General features: G+C 39.3%; 2 protein-coding genes across 9 annotated transcripts in view; one reads left to right on the forward strand and one right to left on the reverse strand.

The window, feature by feature from the left end:
• Positions 1–20,062, reverse strand: part of LOC110367769 (zinc finger protein 239-like) — a 577,202-nt gene that overhangs the window by 308,550 nt on the left and 248,590 nt on the right. The window lies entirely within an intron of this gene.
• On the forward strand, positions 757–3,888 carry LOC118560806 (zinc finger protein 664-like). The gene is made up of 2 exons (XM_036132332.1): positions 757–789; positions 2,407–3,888. Coding segments are annotated over exons 1-2 (987 nt in total). The 5' UTR covers positions 757–788; the 3' UTR covers positions 3,393–3,888.

The raw sequence follows: 20,062 nt of genomic DNA on the forward strand, positions 1-20,062 counted from the left end.
TTTTCCATGTTATAGTTATTTTGAAGTTATTTAAAACTCTTTAATTCACCATTGCTTGTAATATTCCAGTAACTTTTTTGTGACCACTGTGTTAATCTCACTGTCGTTTTAATTAATGACTCAAATTCAGCATAACCTTCCATTAAAAGCTCGTGTTCTGCTTGGGAGAAAAACTGTGGGCGTTCTTTGTTCATGCTGAACAGCCAATAGCAGCGTTGCTGATCAATGTTTCTACCATCGACACATTTCCCCTTTTAAACAAACGCATGAACGCACAGTTGTCTCAGATAACTCAATCCAGCCATACTAATCATAAACAACAGGTGTGTTGGAAGAACCCAATTAGCCGGATGAAATCATCTTGGATGTGTCAGTTGATCTCGGATGTTTTAAGCAACGTACGAAGAACGGACCCCAGGTCTCCGTCAGCATGAGGAAATCCAGCTGGTGTGTTAAGATGAAGTGGTTGAGAACAAAGGTGTGATCAAAAAGTGAGCGAGCGTTCACCAGGACGGCGCACAGCGGCGTGGAGCTCCCAGTCTGCTGGCATGGTTGGAACGTTGTCCAGATCTAGTTGTTGATAAAGCATGTAATGTGTTTCAGTGTTGGCTGCAGATGTTAAAGAAGAGGCTCCTGAAGAACAGAGTCCTGAGGGGGAGCAGCAGGAGTCAGAGCCCCTCCACATAAAGGAGGAACAGGAGGAACCCGGGGCCCGTCAGGAAGGAGAGCAGCTCCTGGTGAAGGAGGAGACTGATAGCAGCTTTCCATTAACTGCTGCTCCTATCAACAGTAAGGATTGCTTTACTTTGTTTCTGTGTCCTGTGTTGTAGCTAAAGGCCAAAACTCTCTGGATTCATCAGCTTCCCATCAGAAAAATATCAGTTCTGTCCGTGTTTTATGAAATGTTTATTTCAGCATCGGGAGAGATCGGAAAACACAAATAAGGACTCAAACACTGTTTCTGTTAGAATATAAGGCCCACATTTATTATTCCCCACAGAACACAGCAACACAAAACAGCAAGCACTTCGCACACGCAAAGTAGCAAGCACTTAAAGCCTGGCAAGCTTTCAAACAGGCGTGTTGTTCCATCTCTTACCAAGGTTAGGACTGGGAAGTCGGTCAGTCCGGTTAAAGCACAATCCAAACGGCCGAGCGTCCATACAACCCAGGGCTGACTTCAACGACTGAGGGCAGTCCCCTCCTTTTTATACCAATAAACAAAGTATCAGATGGGAGCGAGAATAGCCACTTCTCCCTCCCATCTGAGCTGTTCGTCCCGTTTCCAAAACAAAAAAGCGTTCCCAGCATCTCAGCAGTGTGTGAAGCAAAATAATATTGCGAACTCAGATAATAGGGCAAATATAAGCAAAATAAGGAATACAGCATCATCTTTCCCACAACACATTGTCATAGGTTCCCTTCACAAGTTAAAACAAGTTATAGCAAAATAACAGATGTAGTTCTTAGTTTTATGTGAACTCAAAAACAGAGCACAAGCAAATATGTTGCTCTTAGTTTAAAACTAAGCAGTTTTTCCCAAAATACATTGTCAAAGAACAAAGAAGAAAAATAATTATTTAATATATCAGTCCGACTCTACGTTCTCCGATCTAATGAACATGAACAGCTCCCAGTTCCTGATCAAGTTGGTCTGCAGATATCTGGAACTAAGTTGGAACTATTCCTGTTTCTCTTGAAATCTGCAATCATGTCTTTTGTTTTATCCGCACTAAGAATGAAGTCACTGTTTCCACACCATGCCACAAAGCAGTCCAGTTCCCTGTAACGGTTGTAAGCTGTCATTGGGACGCGTGTGCGTGGGGTGTTGTGCTCGCTGGTGTGTCATTTTGCTGCTTCTCTGGATGCATTCCTGCAGTGGAGCGTTAACGTAGTGCAGGTGAAGGTGGCTGTTCGTCAGGCTAACAATAGCTAGCGCTAGCTTTAATGTTGTCCAGGAGGTTTTCTGCTGCGCTGATGCACGTTGAAGTTCTTTATTAACTTTTCAGTGTTGCTCTCAAACATCCGTGTTGTACTTTTTCAGCATAACTAACAACTTTCAGTGTAACGGTCCATTATGCTGAAATGCGTTACCAAGAACCTTGAGTCATTAAAGACTGATGGTTGAGTTTCTTAATGACTGTCCCATGGCCTGAATTCCTTGCATCAAGGCTGGTAAGCTAATGGTTAAGAGGTTCCATGATATCAGTCCAGCTCTTGACCATTGAGGTTGTGGTATTAATGGTACATTCTGACCAGGTTCTCTTACTGGAACCCAGGCCAACTACTAAAATGTTTTTAGTAGTACTCTGTCATGTTAACCTATTTACAATTGTCTCTGGATCATTACCTTGGTTGTTCCGTTGTCAAGATATAGTTGGTCATAATGCATGTAATGTGTTTCAGTGTTGTATGACGACATTAAAGAAGAGGTCCCTGAAGAAAACAATCCTGATGTGGACCAGCAGGAGCTGGAGCTGCTCTACATAAAGGAGGAAGGGAAAATAACCTGGGCCAGCCAGAAAAGAGAGCAACAGAATTTCAAGGAGGAGACTGACGATACCAGGTTTCCATCAACTGTTGTTAATATGAAAAGTGAAGAGGATGAAGAGAAACCTCCATTCTCTAACTATGGTCAACAGCTAACAGAAGCCAGATATTTTACAACCGGCACTTCAACTGACTTTATAAAAGTGATCGTTAAAGATGAGGCTTCAGATGTGGATTCAATGAAAATAGTTGTAGATAGTACAAAGGTTAATTTGAAAAATCCAAAGACCAGCATAATAAGCCAAACCAGGGAGAAATCCTTTGGTTGTGATGATTGTGGAAAAAGATTTTCTGCCAGCTCATCCTTAAAAAGACATATGATAATCCACACAGGAGAGAAACCTTTTAGTTGTGATTTATGTGGGAGAAGATTTACCTGGAAGGCACATTTCGATATGCATATGATAATCCACACGGGAGAGAAACCTTTTGGTTGCGATTTATGTGGGATAAGATTTACCTGGAAGGCACTTTTCAATATGCATATGAGAAGCCACACAGTAGAGAAACCTTTTGGTTGCGATGCATGTGATAAAAGATTTCTCACAAAGTCATATTTAAAGATACACATGAGAATCCACACAGGAGAGAAACCTTTTGGTTGCGATAGGTGTGGTAAAAGATTTTCTGCCAGCTCATCCTTAAATAGACACATGAGAATCCACACAGGAGAGAAACCTTATAGCTGTGATACATGTGGGAAAAGATTTTCCAGAAAGCTAAACTTAAATTCACACATGGATATCCACACAGGCGAAAAACCCTTTGCTTGTGATGCTTGTAGTAAAAGATTTCGCTGGAAGTCAGAATTAAGTAGGCACATGAAATTACATCTGCAATAGACTGTCCACGTTATACCCCGCCTCTCGCTCATTGACAGCTGGTGATCGGCATCAGCAACCCTCGCGACCCGAACAGTGTGTTGGAAATTGGATGCATGGACGAAATTACATATGCGAGAGACACCTTTTGGTCGTGATGATTGTGAGAAAATGTTCCTGGAAAGTCAGAGTTAAGAAGACTCATGAAAATTTACACAAGAAAGAAACATGTTTGTTATGATGTTTATGAAAAACAGCCGATTCACACAACAATGTTAAAAGATTATGTTATATTATTGTACTGGAGCCATAGAAGCAAAAATCATGTTCTAATGGACATTAGGATCTGAGAGACAATGTAAATGATTTATGATCAGAACCCTGCAACCGTTGCATGTTGTCAACACTTAATAGTTTGTTGGAAACAGCAGAGATAATACAGTCTAACAGCAGCTGGGATGAAGGACTAATGAAAGTATGCTATTGAGTATATGGGTTTCAGCAGTCTGTTGCTGAATGAGCTCTCTAGTTCCACAACCTGACTCCTATCGGATGGATGTAGTTACGCCGAGCTCCACATATCCATTTAGAATTGCTCCGTTAGAGATGTATTTACTGACGTGCTCTTTCCAAACCTGGTTGGGAGAATGACAAAAACATTTTCCACTAACAAAAGCCTTCATAGCGATTCTCTGGTATTCTTTGAAAGAATCAATATTTAGTAGATTGGACAACACTGATGAAATAACGCCAATTGTTGTCTGAATCAAAAAATTGTTACTGTTGTACATCACATCTACAAAAATCCCACCTGTTGTTCCTGATTGGCTCGTCCATTTGATATAGAATTGAAATCCCTCCCAATGGTAGCGATGTGCTGATTTATCAATCAGGTAATCTCTTCGGAATTCACAAAGCCAAAACAAATAAGCTTAGAAAAAGCTAATTCCAAAGGGCTGTGAGGACCATCGCGCCCAGGTGGAGACTTCAGTCCAACGTTTTAAAATGATCCCACTGTTACTCGCCCGTCATTTGTTACAATCACCTTAATGTTACTGCCTACTGCACACTATCAGAATATCTAAATGCAGGATGCGCTCGTATCGTAGCGGGTAGTGTGACCCATGTTTGGAGGCCTTTAGTCCTCGACGCGGACGACCCGGGTTTGAATCCGACCTGCGGTCATATGCCGCATGTCTCTCCCCTTCTTCCACCCCTTCTTCCTGTCGGTCTACTGTCAATTAAAGCGAGCCGCTAGAAGCAGCAAAAAAATCAAAAAATATATATATAAATGCACATTGCTGTAAACGAAGCCTCCATTCATCATTGCTTAATAACCTAATAAAAGGGCTCTGACTCGTAAGTGCTTTGAGATTTTTAACTTTTCTCTTTGAGCAATAGGTAGACCATGTCAGGACCTCAGAATAGGATCATTTTTAGTTTTTTAAAGGTCTTTAGTAATAGCCTTTTGAATACGTTGTAGTTAGTGTTATTGTTTTGTTTTGTTTTTAAAGTCCAGTAAAAACTATGACAACAGTTCAGTCTGCTGAAAAAAAATACATGTACAAATTTTTCAGTCTTGTTCAGACATCAATGGTCTACTCCTGGCAAAAAAAAAATTATTTGATAATATGTTGTCTTAATGACACGCTTAATGTTATTATTGAGGTTTAGGTCAGTGTCCATGATCATTCCAAGGTTTCTAGCTTTGTCAGAGCTCTTTAAACCAATGAACTGAAGGTGGACACTGAATTGTAATCTATTGTTTTGGACCAAAAATGTAAACTTCACTTTTGTCTTTGTAAAGAAATTTTTTAACCACTCAGGTGTTAATCTGATCATTGTAATCTACAATTGATTGTACTGGACTGTCGTCCCCTTGTAAAAGACTAAAATAAAGTTGTCTTTAGTATAATTGTGATGGTGTGTTTCATTGTGGATAAATCAAGCAAGTGGACCATGTAAATGTTGAAGAGGGGAAAACGATGGAACCTTGGGGAACTCCACAAATGATTTTATTGAGCTTAGATCTGTGGTTACCTATGGATGACTCTAAAAATGTGTTTAACTGTTGACAAGCTGCTTTTTAGGATCCGTAAAACACTTTAGCCAGCTGAGTTGTATCTTGAAGTGCTTTATCAATTAAAGTTGTTAAACTGGGTTATTAGTGTTTTACTTATGAGTAAAACTTTATCTTTGTCTTTTATAAAGATTAGGAAATCTAAATCAATGGAAATTTTCCTTCATTTTAATCAGTAAATCTTGTAAATTGAACCTAGTTATTATCTATTGCTAATTAATCATTCTTAGTAGAAATATATTCTTAATTTTATTTTTATTTTTGGCATGTTTGAACCCATTACATTATAGTAAAAAAAGGTAGGGTGTAAATCATAGAAATTAAGCTAATTCTTTAGTTTAAACTATTTAATTAACCTTGCTGTGGTACAAGACAATGACATTTTATTTATTGTTACTTTAACATTAGATGAGCATATATTTTAATTCAATGGGAAATTCCCTCTTGTTTGTCCCTTTTTAAAATCACCATTGGAGGTCAGCTGAAGAAAAACGTTGCATCTGTAGCAACATGTGACAACAACAAAGTTAGGCCAGAAACAAACCAGTGTGTCATGTGGGTGGTAGGTGGTTTGACAGTCAAGGAAGTAAACAGCAATTAGAAGAAAGCTGTTCAGCTGAAGAAAGGACATAATTCATATCAGAAATCTGGAGTTCCTTTTGCAGTTTTAAGATGTTCTTCCTGCAAAGTACAAAGACTGTGAGGGTTTCACAGGTAATGGGAGACGAGGAGAATACCTCATTACTACAGTGACTGCAAACCTGGACACTGCTCTGACTGTCAATACTGAAAGCACTGAGAATATTCACAAATTTTCCATTCACTTTATGTTTAGTTGTTAAATGTTCTCTTAACATATTATGTACATTTATAAATTATCCCTTTGCTTTAGCTCAGTTGACCTGTGCAGCAATGCCTTATTTAGTTTTTACACTGAAAGCATTGGTTCAGCACTACTCAGCAATAGTTAAGAAGTCTTTGGCTTAAAAAAAAGAGTAAAAACAATAAGTTACAATAGTGGTAAATATATTGTTCCCCGTTTCATTTGACGATTGGATAATCTTGATTTTTTTTTGTATGTTTGTTTTTGTACAAGCAAATTATCCACATTAGGTGCAAATGTATTTATTATATCATAGTTCTGCTTTAAATATGGTCAAAATAAAGATTTTCTATAAAAACTTGAGATACGACCGTTAAGTTATGATTAACAGCCAAAATCAATAAAGATTTCAAAAGAAAAAAAAAACGTGAGAACCGCTGCTGGTTTAGCAAATAGCGCCCCCGGCACTTCCGGGGTGTAATGGCGTCATTATATGGTATGTGTTTGTCACGTGGTCTGTCCACGCTACTTGCTGAGACCAGGATTTCATGCCGTGCAGCCACGTGGGTCCTCTGGTTCTGTTCTTTGTTGTTCTGCTGTGAGTCCAGAAGCTGGAAGAGAGCAGCAGCTGCTGCAGGTGATGAAGTCTGGAAAGAAGTCCAGCAGCTGGAGGCACAGCGGAGAAACTGGAGGGAAGCAGGAGCTCAAAGAGCGGCAGGACGCAGCAGAGGAGACACCAATGATGGGGGATGTTTTCCAGCCCAGAGTTCTGCTGCACCCATCAGGTTTGGAGATTTCCTTCTTCATGCTACCTGTGTGGATGGAGCTAAAGTTTAGGAGCCGTTTTCAGCAGCTGATGGATTCCTCCTCTTCATCACAACTCGTTGCAGGCTTTCCCCCAGAAAACTGGCTAAGCCTGGCGGTGCTTCCATGCTAAGCTAGCATTAGCTGCTACATGCTAAGCTAGCTAGTGCTAATGCTAGCTTAGCATGTAGTTCAGCATGATATGGAGGGCCAATCCTGCCATAATTCAGAATACATACAATAACGCAATGTGGCAATAAAAGAAATACTGGGCCAAAAGCATCTAAATTTTTCCATTTAATGCTACCAAATAATAAATGCGTTCAATATTTTATCAATTAATTAGCTACAAATGTATTTAGCTATTGTATTTTATCTTTTTTTCTTTAATGCAAGTTTTTTTCAAACCACTTGTTTTCAATCCATTTTTTGGGCTTTATTTTATTTGTGTATTTATTAGTAGTGATTTTATTTTTTTTGTCCACCCACTTGTATTCTTTTACTTTTATTTACATCCAGATATATTTAAAATGTTTCCCCCCTCATGAACAGATTTTAAACAGAAATGTCCTTTTAGTACTGAAGCACTGATTATTTCCACCTCTAATTCCCTCTCATCTTAAATATGTAAAAACATGGCTGCTCATATTCTTAATTGCTTGTATCTGGCCACTGTTGCCATGGCTACAATAATATGTGATGAAGTGGTCAGGATGATGAACAGCGTTGGTGTAGAGATCTGAACCAGGGATCTGGCTTTGGTTTGATAGACCTGAACATAAAGGCTGCAATGGAGTCTAAAACCTCTGAACAGGGGTCCGTTCTTCGAATGTCGCTAACTCAGTTGGATTTGATTGTTGACGATTTGGCATGATCTTGGATTGTTTGGTTCTTCGAAAGACATCCTGCACTTGTTGTCATAGCAACATGTGCGGCAGTTTAAACCTGCTCGCTCGCAGGCTTATTTCATGTAAACAGGATTAGATCGCAGCTTTATAAGCGGAGGAGATGGGAAGTGTGTCGCAGCCATGTTAATTTTTACGACTGCAACCTGTTGCGGAAGGTGCAAGAATAATTTGCAGAGCTTTTCGAATTAATTGTGTATTGCGCAATAGACAGGATCCTTTAGCGCAGCGCGACAGTGCAATTGTAGAGAGATTTGTCTTGATGGCTGTTATAAACTGACAAACATCATTTAACATTGGCTTTTAAAGAGGAAAAAGTGGCTTTTTTTTTTAAATAAAGTATAAAAATTAAAGGCTACCATTTTGTAGAATATTCTTGTATTTCACTTTTACTTGTCCCCATGTTCTAGTGGCTCCCATGGAGGCTCTGACATAAAAGAATAAAGTAAATATGAAATTAATAAATGCAAAAATACATACTGTAGAAAGTGATAGAAACATCTAACATGGACATATTTACGCATTAATTTGTCTGCTACTTTTTGCCAGCCCTCTCTCCTGGGTTTAACAGATTTTGAGGTGTTCCCTGTCGTTTTTTACATACATACATTGAACAATTGGAACCCCCTTCCAACAAAAATGACAGAACAACTAATAAAAAAGGAAAAAATTAATTACTTTACTTATACAGTTGGTGTCAAGTTCCGATGAATCTTTTATCACTCCTGACCAGTAGGAAGCGATCTTAGTACATTCCCAGAAGACATGAAAATGTTCCTCCAACATTTTGCCTTCTCAGTGTTGTTATGTTTACTTTTAATGTCAGGTGTAACAAAAAAACGCCCCATGCATGTCCAGGAAAATTCCCTCCACAGGTCAGAACTTGACGTGTGGATCACAGAATTACAAATATTTAACCAAACATCAGTTATTGTTATTTTAGCTTATCTTTTCCCCCTTTTAACCTTAAGATATGTTGTATTACATTTTCTTTCTGTTTGTAGACATGAGTATAGTTTGGATATTGTTTTTTGGAGGTCTATACCTAAGATTTTAAGTATACCTGTCTCATCCTCCAAAAATTTGCTATTTTTATTGTAATGGTATCTTAGCTGAAGGTATCTAAAGAAATCACATTTTTCCAGGTTATAGTTGTCTTGAAGTTGTTTAAAACTCTTTAATTCACCATTGCTTGTAATATTCCAGTAACTTTTTTGTGACCACTGTGTTAATCTCACTGTCGTTTTAATTAATGACTCAAATTCAGCATAACCTTCCATTAAAAGCTCGTGTTCTGCTGGGAGAAAAACTGTGGGCGTTCTTTGGTCATGCTGAACAGCCAATAGCAGCGCTGCTGATCATTGTTTCTACTATCGATACATTTCCCCTTTTAAACAAACACATGAACGCGCAGTTATCTCAGATAACTCAATCCAGCCATACTAATCATAAACAACAGGTGTGTTGGAAGAACCCAATTAGCCGGATCATGATTAGCGCAGGGTAGGAGATGTGGACTGTAAGAGGAATAATTGCTGCTCAAAGCTGCTGTAGCTCTTGGATGGACTGCAGCAGCAGCTGATGGCCTGGTTGTATTCAGTGGCAAACCCACCTCCACAGCCTGGAAGTCTTGGTTGTTCAGAAAGGAAAAGCCAGGGGGAGGAGCTCTGAGAAAGCTGTTATCACCTGGTTTGGTCCAGGTCTCCGTCAGCATGAGGAAATCCAGCTGGTGTGTTAAGATGAAGTGGTTGAGAACAAAGGTGTGATCAGAAAGTGAACGAGCGTTCACCAGGACGGCGCACAGCGGCGTGGAGCTCCCAGTCTGCTGGCATGGTTGGAACGTTGTCCAGATCTAGTTGTTGATAAAGCATGTAATGTGTTTCAGTGTTGGCTGCAGATGTTAAAGAAGAGGCTCCTGAAGAACAGAGTCCTGAGGGGGAGCAGCAGGAGTCAGAGCCCCTCCACATAAAGGAGGAACAGGAGGAACCCGGGGCCCGTCAGGAAGGAGAGCAGCTCCTGGTGAAGGAGGAGACTGATAGCAGCTTTCCATTAACTGCTGCTCCTATCAACAGTAAGGCTGTGTTTACTTTCTTTGTGTCCCGTGTTGCAGCTAAAGGCCAAAACTCTCTGGATTCATCAGCTTCCCATCAGAAAATATCAGTTCTGTCCGTGTTTTATGAAATGTTTATTTCAGCACCGGGAGAGATCGGAAAACACAAATAAGGACTCAAACACTGTTTCTGTTAGAATATAAGGCCCACATTTATTATTCCCCACAGAACACAGCAACACAAAACAGCAAGCACTTCGCACACGCAAAGTAGCAAGCACTTAAAGCCTGGCAAGCTTTCAAACAGGCGTGTTGTTCCATCTCTTACCAAGGTTAGGACTGGGAAGTCGGTCAGTCTGGTTAAAGCACAATCCAAACGGCCGGGCGTCCATACAACCCAGGGCTGACTTCAATGACTGAGGGCGGTTCCCTCCTTTTTATACCAATAAACAAAGTATCGGATGGGAACGAGAGTGGCCACTTCTCCCTCCCATCTGAGCTGTTCGTCCCGTTTCCAAAACAAAAAACGTTCCCAGCATCTCAGCAGTGTGTGAAGCAAAATAATATTGCAAACTCAGATAATAGCGCAAATATAAGCAAAATAAGGAATACAGAATCAGTCTTTCCCACAACACATTGTCATAGGTTCCCTTCACAAGTTAAAACAAGTTATAGCAAAATAACAGATGTAGTTCTTAGTTTTATGTGAACTCAAAAACAGAGCACAAGCATATATGTTGCTCTTAGTTTAAAACTAAGCAATTTTTCCCAAAATACATTGTCAAAGAACAAAGAAGAAAAATAATTATTTAATATATCAGTCCGACTCTACGTTCTCCGCTCTGATGAACATGAACAGCTCCCAGTTCCTGATCAAGTTGGTCTGCAGATATCTGGAACAAAGTTGGAACTATTCCTGTTTCTCTTGAAATCTGCAATCATGTCTTTTGTTTTATCCGCACTAAGAATGAAGTCACTGTTTCCACACCATGCCACAAAGCAGTTCAGTTCCCTGTAACGGTTGTAAGCTGTCATTGGGACGCGTGTGCGTGGGGTGTTGTGCTCGCTGGTGTGTCATTTTGCTGCTTCTCTGGATGCATTCCTGCAGTGGAGCGTTAACGTAGTGCAGGTGAAGGTGGCTGTTCATCAGGCTAATATCAGCTAGCGCTAGCTTTAATGATGTCCAGGAGGTTTTCTGCTGCGCTGATGCACGTTAAAGTTCTTTATTAACTTTTCAGTGTTGCTCTCAAACATCCGTGTTGTACTTTTTAAGCATAACTAACAACTTTCAGTGTAACGGTCCATTATGCTGAAATGCGCTACCAAGAACCTTGAGTCATTGAAGACTGACGGTTGAGTTTCTTAATGACTGTCCCATGGCCTGAATTCCTTGCATCAAGGCTGGTAAGCTAATGGTTAAGAGGTTCCATGATATCAGTCCAGCTCTTGACCATTGAGGTTGTGGTATTAATGGTACATTCTGACCAGGTTCTCTTACTGGAACCCGGGCCAACTACTAAAATGTTTTTAGTAGTACTCTGTCATGTTAACCTATTTACAATTGTCTCTGGATCATTACCTTGGTTGTTCCGTTGTCAAGATATAGTTGGTCATAATGCATGTAATGTGTTTCAGTGTTGCATGCTGACATTAAAGAAGAGGTCCCTGAAGAAAACAATCCTGATGTGGACCAGCAGGAGCTGGAGCTGCTCTACATAAATGAGGAAGGGAAAATAACCTGGGCCAGCCAGAAAAGAGAACAGAATTTCAAGGAGGAGACTGAAGATACCAGGTTTCCATCAACTGTTGTTAATATGAAAAGTGAAGAGGATGAAGAGAAACCTCCATTCTCTAACTATGGTCAACAGCTAACAGAAGCCAGATATTTTACAACCGGCACTTCAACTGACTTTATAAAAGTGATCGTTAAAGATGAGGCTTCAGATGTGGATTCAATGAAAATAGTTGTAGATAGTACAAAGGTTAATTTGAAAAATCCAAAGACCAGCATAATAAGCCAAACCAGGGAGAAATCCTTTGGTTGTGATGATTGTGGAAAAAGATTTTCTGCCAGCTCATCCTTAAAAAGACATATGATAATCCACACAGGAGAGAAACCTTTTAGTTGTGATTTATGTGGGAGAAGATTTACCTGGAAGGCACATTTCGATATGCATATGATAATCCACACGGGAGAGAAACCTTTTGGTTGCGATTTATGTGGGATAAGATTTACCTGGAAGGCACTTTTCAATATGCATATGAGAAGCCACACAGTAGAGAAACCTTTTGGTTGTGATGCATGTGATAAAAGATTTCTCACAAAGTCATATTTAAAGATACACATGAGAATCCACACAGGAGAGAAACCTTTTGGTTGCGATAGGTGTGGTAAAAGATTTTCTGCCAGCTCATCCTTAAATAGACACATGAGAATCCACACAGGAGAGAAACCTTATAGCTGTGATACATGTGGGAAAAGATTTTCCAGAAAACTAAACTTAAATTCACACATGGATATCCACACAGGCGAAAAACCCTTTGCTTGTGATGCTTGTAGTAAAAGATTTCGCTGGAAGTCAGAATTAAGTAGGCACATGAAATTACATCTGCAATAGACTGTCCACGTTATACCCCGCCTCTCGCTCATTGACAGCTGGTGATCGGCATCAGCAACCCTCGCGACCCGAACAGTGTGTTGGAAATTGGATGCATGGACGAAATTACATATGCGAGAGACACCTTTTGGTCGTGATGATTGTGAGAAAATGTTCCTGGAAAGTCAGAGTTAAGAAGACGCATGAAAATTTACACAAGAAAGAAACATGTTTGTTATGATGTTTATGAAAAACAGCCGATTCACACAACAATGTTAAAAGATTATGTTATATGATTGTACTGGAGTCATAGAAGCAAAAATCATGTTCTAATGGACATTAGGATCTGAGAGACAATGTAAATGATTTATGATCAGAACCCTGCAACCGTTGCATGTTGTCAACACTTAATAGTTTGTTGGAAACAGCAGAGATAATACAGTCTAACAGCAGCTGGGATGAAGGACTAATGAAAGTATGCTATTGAGTATATGGGTTTCAGCAGTCTGTTGCTGAATGAGCTCTCCAGTTCCACAACCTGACTCCTATCGGATGGATGTAGTTACGCCGAGCTCCACATATCCATTTAGAATTGCTCCGTTAGAGATGTATTTACTGACGTGCTCTTTCCAAACCTGGTTGGGAGAATGACAAAAACATTTTCCACTAACAAAAGCCTTCATAGCGATTCTCTGGTATTCTTTGATAGAATCAATATTTAGTAGATTGGACAACACTGATGAAATAACGCCAATTGTTGTCTGAATCAAAAAATTGTTACTGTTGTACATCACATCTACAAAAATCCCACCTGTTGTTCCTGATTGGCTCGTCCATTTGATATAGAATTGAAATCCCTCCCAATGGTAGCGATGTGCTGATTTATCAATCAGGTAATCTCTTCGGAATTCACAAAGCCAAAACAAATAAGCTTAGAAAAAGCTAATTCCAAAGGGCTGTGAGGACCATCGCGCCCAGGTGGAGACTTCAGTCCAACGTTTTAAAATGATCCCACTCTTACTCGCCCGTCATTTGTTACAATCACCTTAATGTTACTGCCTACTGCACACTATCAGAATTTCTAAATGCGGGATGCGCTCGTATCGTAGCGGGTAGTGCGACCCATGTTTGGAGGCCTTTAGTCCTCGACGCGGACGTCCCGGGTTTGAATCCGACCCGCGGTCATATGCCGCATGTCTCTCCCCTTTCCTGTCGGTCTACTGTCAATTAAAGCAAGCCGCTAGAAGCAGCAAAAAAATCAAAAAATATATATATAAATGCACATTGCTGTAAACGAAGCCTCCATTCATCATTGCTCAATAACCTAATAAAAGGGCTCTGACTCGTAAGTGCTTTGAGATTTTTAACTTTTCTCTTTGAGCAATAGGTAGACCATGTCAGGACCTCAGAATAGGATTATAGTTTGTTTTTTAAAGGTCTTTAGTAATAGCCTTTTGAATACATTGTAGTTAGTGTTATTGTTTTGTTTTGTTTTTAAAGTCCAGTAAAAACTATTACAATAGTTCAGTCTGCTGAAAAAAAATACATGTACAAATTTTTCAGTCTTGTTCAGACATCAATGGTCTACCCCTGGCAAAATTTTTTATTTTATAATATGTTGTCTTAATGACATGCTTAATGTTATTATTGAGGTTCAGGTCAGTGTCCATGATCATTCCAAGGTTTCTAGCTTTGTCAGAGCTCTTTAAACCAATCAACTGAAGGTGGACACTGAATTGTAATCTATTGTTTTGGACCAAAAATGTAAACTTCACTTTTGTCTTTGTAAAGAAATTTTTGAACCACTCAGGTGTTAATCTGATCATTGTAATCTACAATTGATTGTACTGGACTGTTGTCACCTTGTAAAAGACTAAAATAAAGTTGTCTTCAGTATAATTGTGATGGTGTGTTTCATTGTTCTGGATAAATCGAGCAAGTGGACCATGTAAATGTTGAAGAGGGGACAACGATGGAACTCAACAAATGATTTTATTGAGCTTAGATCTGTGGTTACCTATGGATTTTAAAAACCTCTATAAGAAAGATAGAATTTAAGCCATCTGAGAAAAGTGTCAGCTATACAGACAAAATGTTTTGGGCAAGGTGGTCAAATGTCTTGATTAGTCGTGTTGAATGTGGCACTAATATCGAGTAAAACTAGAATTGAGATTGTATTGCAATGAGGTCAATGAAAACTCACAATGGCAGTTTCAGTACTTTGATATTGACAAAAATGTGATTGATAAACATCAAAATGATTAAGTCCAAAAATGTGTTTAACTGTTGACAAGCTGCTTTTTAGGATCTGAAAAACACTTTAGCCAGCTGAGTTGTATCTTGAAGTGCTTTATCAATTAAAGTTGTTAAACTGGGTTATTAGTGTTTTACTTATGAGTAAAACTTTAATCTTTGTCTTTTATAAAGATTAGGAAATCTAAATCAATGGAAATTTTCCTTCATTTTAATCCATAAATCTTGTAAATTGAACCTAGTTATTATCTATTGCTAATTAATCATTCTTATTAGAAATATATTCTTAATTTTATTTTTATTTTTGGCATGTTTGAACCCGTTACATTATAGTAAAACAAGGTAGGGTGTAAATCATAGACATGAAGCTAATTCTTTAGTTTAAACAATATAATTAACCTCTACTTGCTGTGGTACAAGACAATGACATTTTATTTATTGTTACTTTAACATTAGATGAGCATATATTTTAATTCAATGGGAAATTCCCTCTTGTTCGTCCCTTTTTAAAATCACCATTGGAGAGGTCAGCTGAAATTTTTTTTTGTATCTGTAGCAACGTGTGACAACAACAAAGTAAGGCCAGAAACAAACCAGTGTGTCATGTGGGTGGTAGGTGGTTTGACAGTCAAGGAAGTAAACAGCATTAGAAGAAAGCCGTTCCCCGGAGTTCCTTTGCAGTTTTAAGATGTTCTTCCTGCAATAGAAAGTACTAAGTCTGTGAGGGTTTCAGAGGTAATGGGAGACGAGGAGAATACCTCGTTATTACAGTGACTGCAAACCTGGACACTGCTCTGACTGTCAATACTGAAAGCACTGAGAATATTCACAAATTTTCCATTCACTTTATGTTCAGTTGTTAAATGTTCTCTTGACATATTATGTACATTTATAAATTATCCCTTTGCTTTAGCTCAGTTGACCTGTGCAGCAATGTCTTATTTACTTTTTACACTGAAAGCATTGGTTCAGCACTTATCAGCAATAGTTAAGAAGTCTTTGGCTTAAAAAAAAGAGTAAAAACAATAAGTTACAATAGTTGTAAATATATTGTTACCTGTTTCATTTGACGATCGGATAATCTTGATTTTTTTTGTTTTATGAATACAAGCAAATAATCAACATTAGCTTTAGGTGCAAATTTATTTATTATATCATTGTTCTGCTTTAAATATGGTCAAAATAAAGAGTTTCTATAAAAACTTGAGATACGACCGTTAAGTTATGATTAACAGCCAAAATCAATAAAGATTTCAAAAGAAAAAAAAGTGAGAACTGCTGCTGGTTTAGCAAATAGCGACCCCGTCACTTCCGGGGTGTAAATGGCGTCATTATATGGTTTGTGTTTGTCACGTGGTCTGTCCACGCTACTTGCTGCAACCAGGATTTCATGCCGTGCAGCCACGTGGGTCCTCTGGTTCTGTTCTTTGTTGTTCTGGTTGTGAGTCCAGAAGCTGGAAGAGAGCAGCAGCTGCTGCAGGTGATGAAGTCTGGAAAGAAGTCCAGCAGCTGGAGGCACAGCGGAGAAACTGGAGGGAAGCAGGAGCTCAAAGAGCGGCAGGACGCAGCAGAGGAGACACCAATGATGGGGGATGTTTTCCAGCCCAGAGTTCTGCTGCACCCATCAGGTTTGGAGATTTCCTTCTTCATGCTACCTGTGTGGATGGAGCTAAAGTTTAGGAGCCGTTTTCAGCAGCTGATGGATTCCTCCTCTTCATCACAACTCGTTGCAGGCTTTCCCCCAGAAAACTGGCTAAGCCTGGCGGTGCTTTCATGCTAAGCTAGCTAGTGCTAATGCTAGCTTAGCATGTAGTTAAGCATCATATGGAGGGCCAATCCTGCCATAATTCAGAATACATACAATAACGCAATGTGGCAATAAAAGAAATACTGGGCCAAAAGCATCTAATTTTTTCCATTTAATGCAACCAAATAATAAATGCGTTCAATATTTTATCAATTAATTAGCTACAAATATATTTAGCTATTGTATTTTATCTTTTTGCTTTAATGCTAGTTTTTTTTCAAACCACTTATTTTCAGTCCATTTTTGGGCTTTATTTTATTTGTGTATTTATTAGTAGTGATTTTATTTTTTTTGTCCACCCACTTGTATTCTTTTACTTTTATTTACATCCAGATATATTTAAAATGTTTCCCCCCTCATGAACAGATTTTAAAAAGAAATGTCCTTTTAGTACTGAAGCACTGATTATTTCCACCTCTAATTCCCTCTCATCTAAAAGATGTAAAAACATGGCTGCTCATATTCTTGATTGCTTGTATCTGGCCACTGTTGCCATGGCTACAATAATATGGGATGAAGTGGTCAGGATGATGAACAGCGTTGGTGTAGAGATCTGAACCAGGGATCTGGCTTTGGTTTGATAGACCTGATGTAAACAGGATTAGATCGCGGCTTTATAAGCGGGGGAGATAGGGAAGTCTGTCGTAGTCATGTCCGTTTTTACGACAGCAACCTGAATCTTTTATCACTCCTGACCAGTAGGAAGCGATCTTAGTACATTTCCAGAAGACATGAAAATGTCCTGCAGACACATTCCCACAGTTCCTCCAACATTTGGCAATCTCAGTGTTGTTACAATGTTTACTTTTAATGTTAGGTTCAACAAAAAAACGCAGCATGCATGTCCAGGAAAATTCCCTCCAAAGGTCAGAACTTGACGTGTGGATTAGCTTATTTTTCCCCATTTAACCCTAAGATATGTTGTATTACATTTTCTCTCTGTTTGTAGACATGAGTATAGTTTGGATATTGTTTTTTTGGAGGTCTATACCTAAGATTTTAAGTATACCTGTCTCATCCTCCTCCAAAAATTAGCTATTTTTATTGTAATGGTATCTTAGCTGAAGGTATCTAAAGAAATCACATTTTTCCAGGTTATAGTTGTCTTGAAGTTGTTTAAAACTCTTTAATTCACCATTGCTTGTAATATTCCAGTAACTTTTTTGTGACCACTGTGTAAATCTCACTGTCGTTTTAATTAATGACTCAAATTCGGCATAACCTTCCATTAAAAGCTCGTGTTCTGCTGGGAGAAAAACTGTCTTGGTTGTACAGAAAGGAAAAGCCAGGGGGAGGAGCTCTGAGAAAGCTGTTATCACCTGGTTTGGTCCAGGTCTCCGTCAGCGTGAGGAAATCCAGCTGGTGTGTTAAGATGAAGTGGTTGAGAACAAAGGTGTGATCAGAAAGTGAGCGAGCGTTCACCAGGACGGCGCCCAGCGGCGTGGAGCTCCCAGTCTGCTGGCATGGTTGGAACGTTGTCCAGATCTAGTTGTTGATAAAGCATGTAATGTGTTTCAGTGTTGGCTGCAGATGTTAAAGAAGAGGCTCCTGAAGAACAGAGTCCTGAGGGGGAGCAGCAGGAGTCAGAGCCCCTCCACATAAAGGAGGAACAGGAGGAACCCGGGGCCCGTCAGGAAGGAGAGCAGCTCCTGGTGAAGGAGGAGACTGATAGCAGCTTTCCATTAACTGCTGCTCCTATCAACAGTAAGGCTGTGTTTACTTTCTTTGTGTCCGTGTTGCAGCTAAAGGCCAAAACTCTCTGGATTCATCAGCTTCCCATCAGAAAATATCAGTTATGTCCGTGTTTTATGAAATGTTTATTTCAGCACCGGGAGAGATCGGAAAACACAAATAAGGACTCAAACACTGTTTCTGTTAGAATATAAGGCCCACATTTATTATTCCCCACAGAACACAGCAACACAAAACAGCAAGCACTTCGCACACGCAAAGTAGCAAGCACTTAAAGCCTGGCAAGCTTTCAAACAGGCGTGTTGTTCCATCTCTTACCATGGTTAGGACTGGAAAGTCGGTCAGTCCGGTTAAAGCACAATCCAAACGGCCGAGCGTCCATACAACCCACGGCTGACTTCAATGACTAATAACAGCTAGCGCTAGCTTTAATGTTGTCCAGGAGGTTTTCTGCTGCACTAAACATATCTCGTATGCTGTACATTGTTTTAACACATATTTAAAAAGAAATTCATTCTTAAGGTTTGCCGGCCTTTTTTACGCCGTGACGATGTGCCACCATCATTATATGTAGCAGAAACCAGGTTCTCCTACTAGAACCCTGGCCAACTACTAAAATGTTTTAAGTAGTACTCTGTCATGTTAACCTATTTACAATTGTCTCTGGATCATTACCCTGGTTGTTCCATTGTCAAGATATACTTGGTCATAATGCATGTAATGTGTTTCAGTGTTGTATGACGACATTAAAGAAGAGGTCCCTGAAGAAAACAATCCTGATGTGGACCAGCAGGAGCTGCAGCTGCTCTACATAAAGGAGGAAGGAAAAATAACCTGTGGCAGCCAGAAAAGAGAACAACAGAATTTCAAGGAGGAGACTGAAGATACCAGGTTTCCATCAACTGTTGTTAATATGAAAAGTGAAGAGGATGAAGAGAAACCTCCGTTCTCTAGCTATGGTCAACAGCTAACAGAAGTCAGAGATTTTACAACCGGCACTTCAACTGACTTTAAAAAAGTGAACATTAAAGATGAGGCTTCAGATGTGGATTCAATGAAAATAGTTGTAGATAGTACAAAGGTTAATTTGAAAAATCTAAAGACCAGCATAATAAGCCATACCAGGGAGAAATCATTTGGTTGTGATGTTTGTGGAAAAATATTTTACAGAAAGTCATATTTCAAAGAACACAAAAAAATCCACATGGGAAAAAAAACTTTTGGTTGTGATGCTTGTGGTAAAATATTTTCTTACACCTCATCCTTAAAAAGACATATGAGAATCCACACAGGAGAAAAACCTTTTAGTTGTGATGCATGTGGGAAAAGATTTGGTCGCAGCTCAGCCTTAAAAATGCATATGATAATCCACACAGGAGAGAAACGTTTTGGTTGCGATGCATGTAATAAAAGATTTTCCAAAAAGTCATATTTAACGATACACATGTCAATCCACACAGGAGAAAAGGCTTTTGGTTGTGATAGATGTGGTAAAAGATTTTCTGCCAGCTCACCCTTAAATAGACACATGAGAATCCACACAGGAGAGAAACCTTATAGCTGTGATACATGTGGGAAAAGATTTTCCAGCAAGCCAAACTTCAATTCACACATGGATATCCACACAGGAAAAAAAAACTTTGGTTGTGATGCTTGTAGTAGAAGATTTCGCTGGAGGTC

The sequence above is a fragment of the Fundulus heteroclitus genome, unplaced genomic scaffold (assembly GCF_011125445.2).
Source record: "Fundulus heteroclitus isolate FHET01 unplaced genomic scaffold, MU-UCD_Fhet_4.1 scaffold_49, whole genome shotgun sequence".
In the NCBI taxonomy this organism is placed as follows: Eukaryota; Metazoa; Chordata; class Actinopteri; order Cyprinodontiformes; family Fundulidae; genus Fundulus; species Fundulus heteroclitus.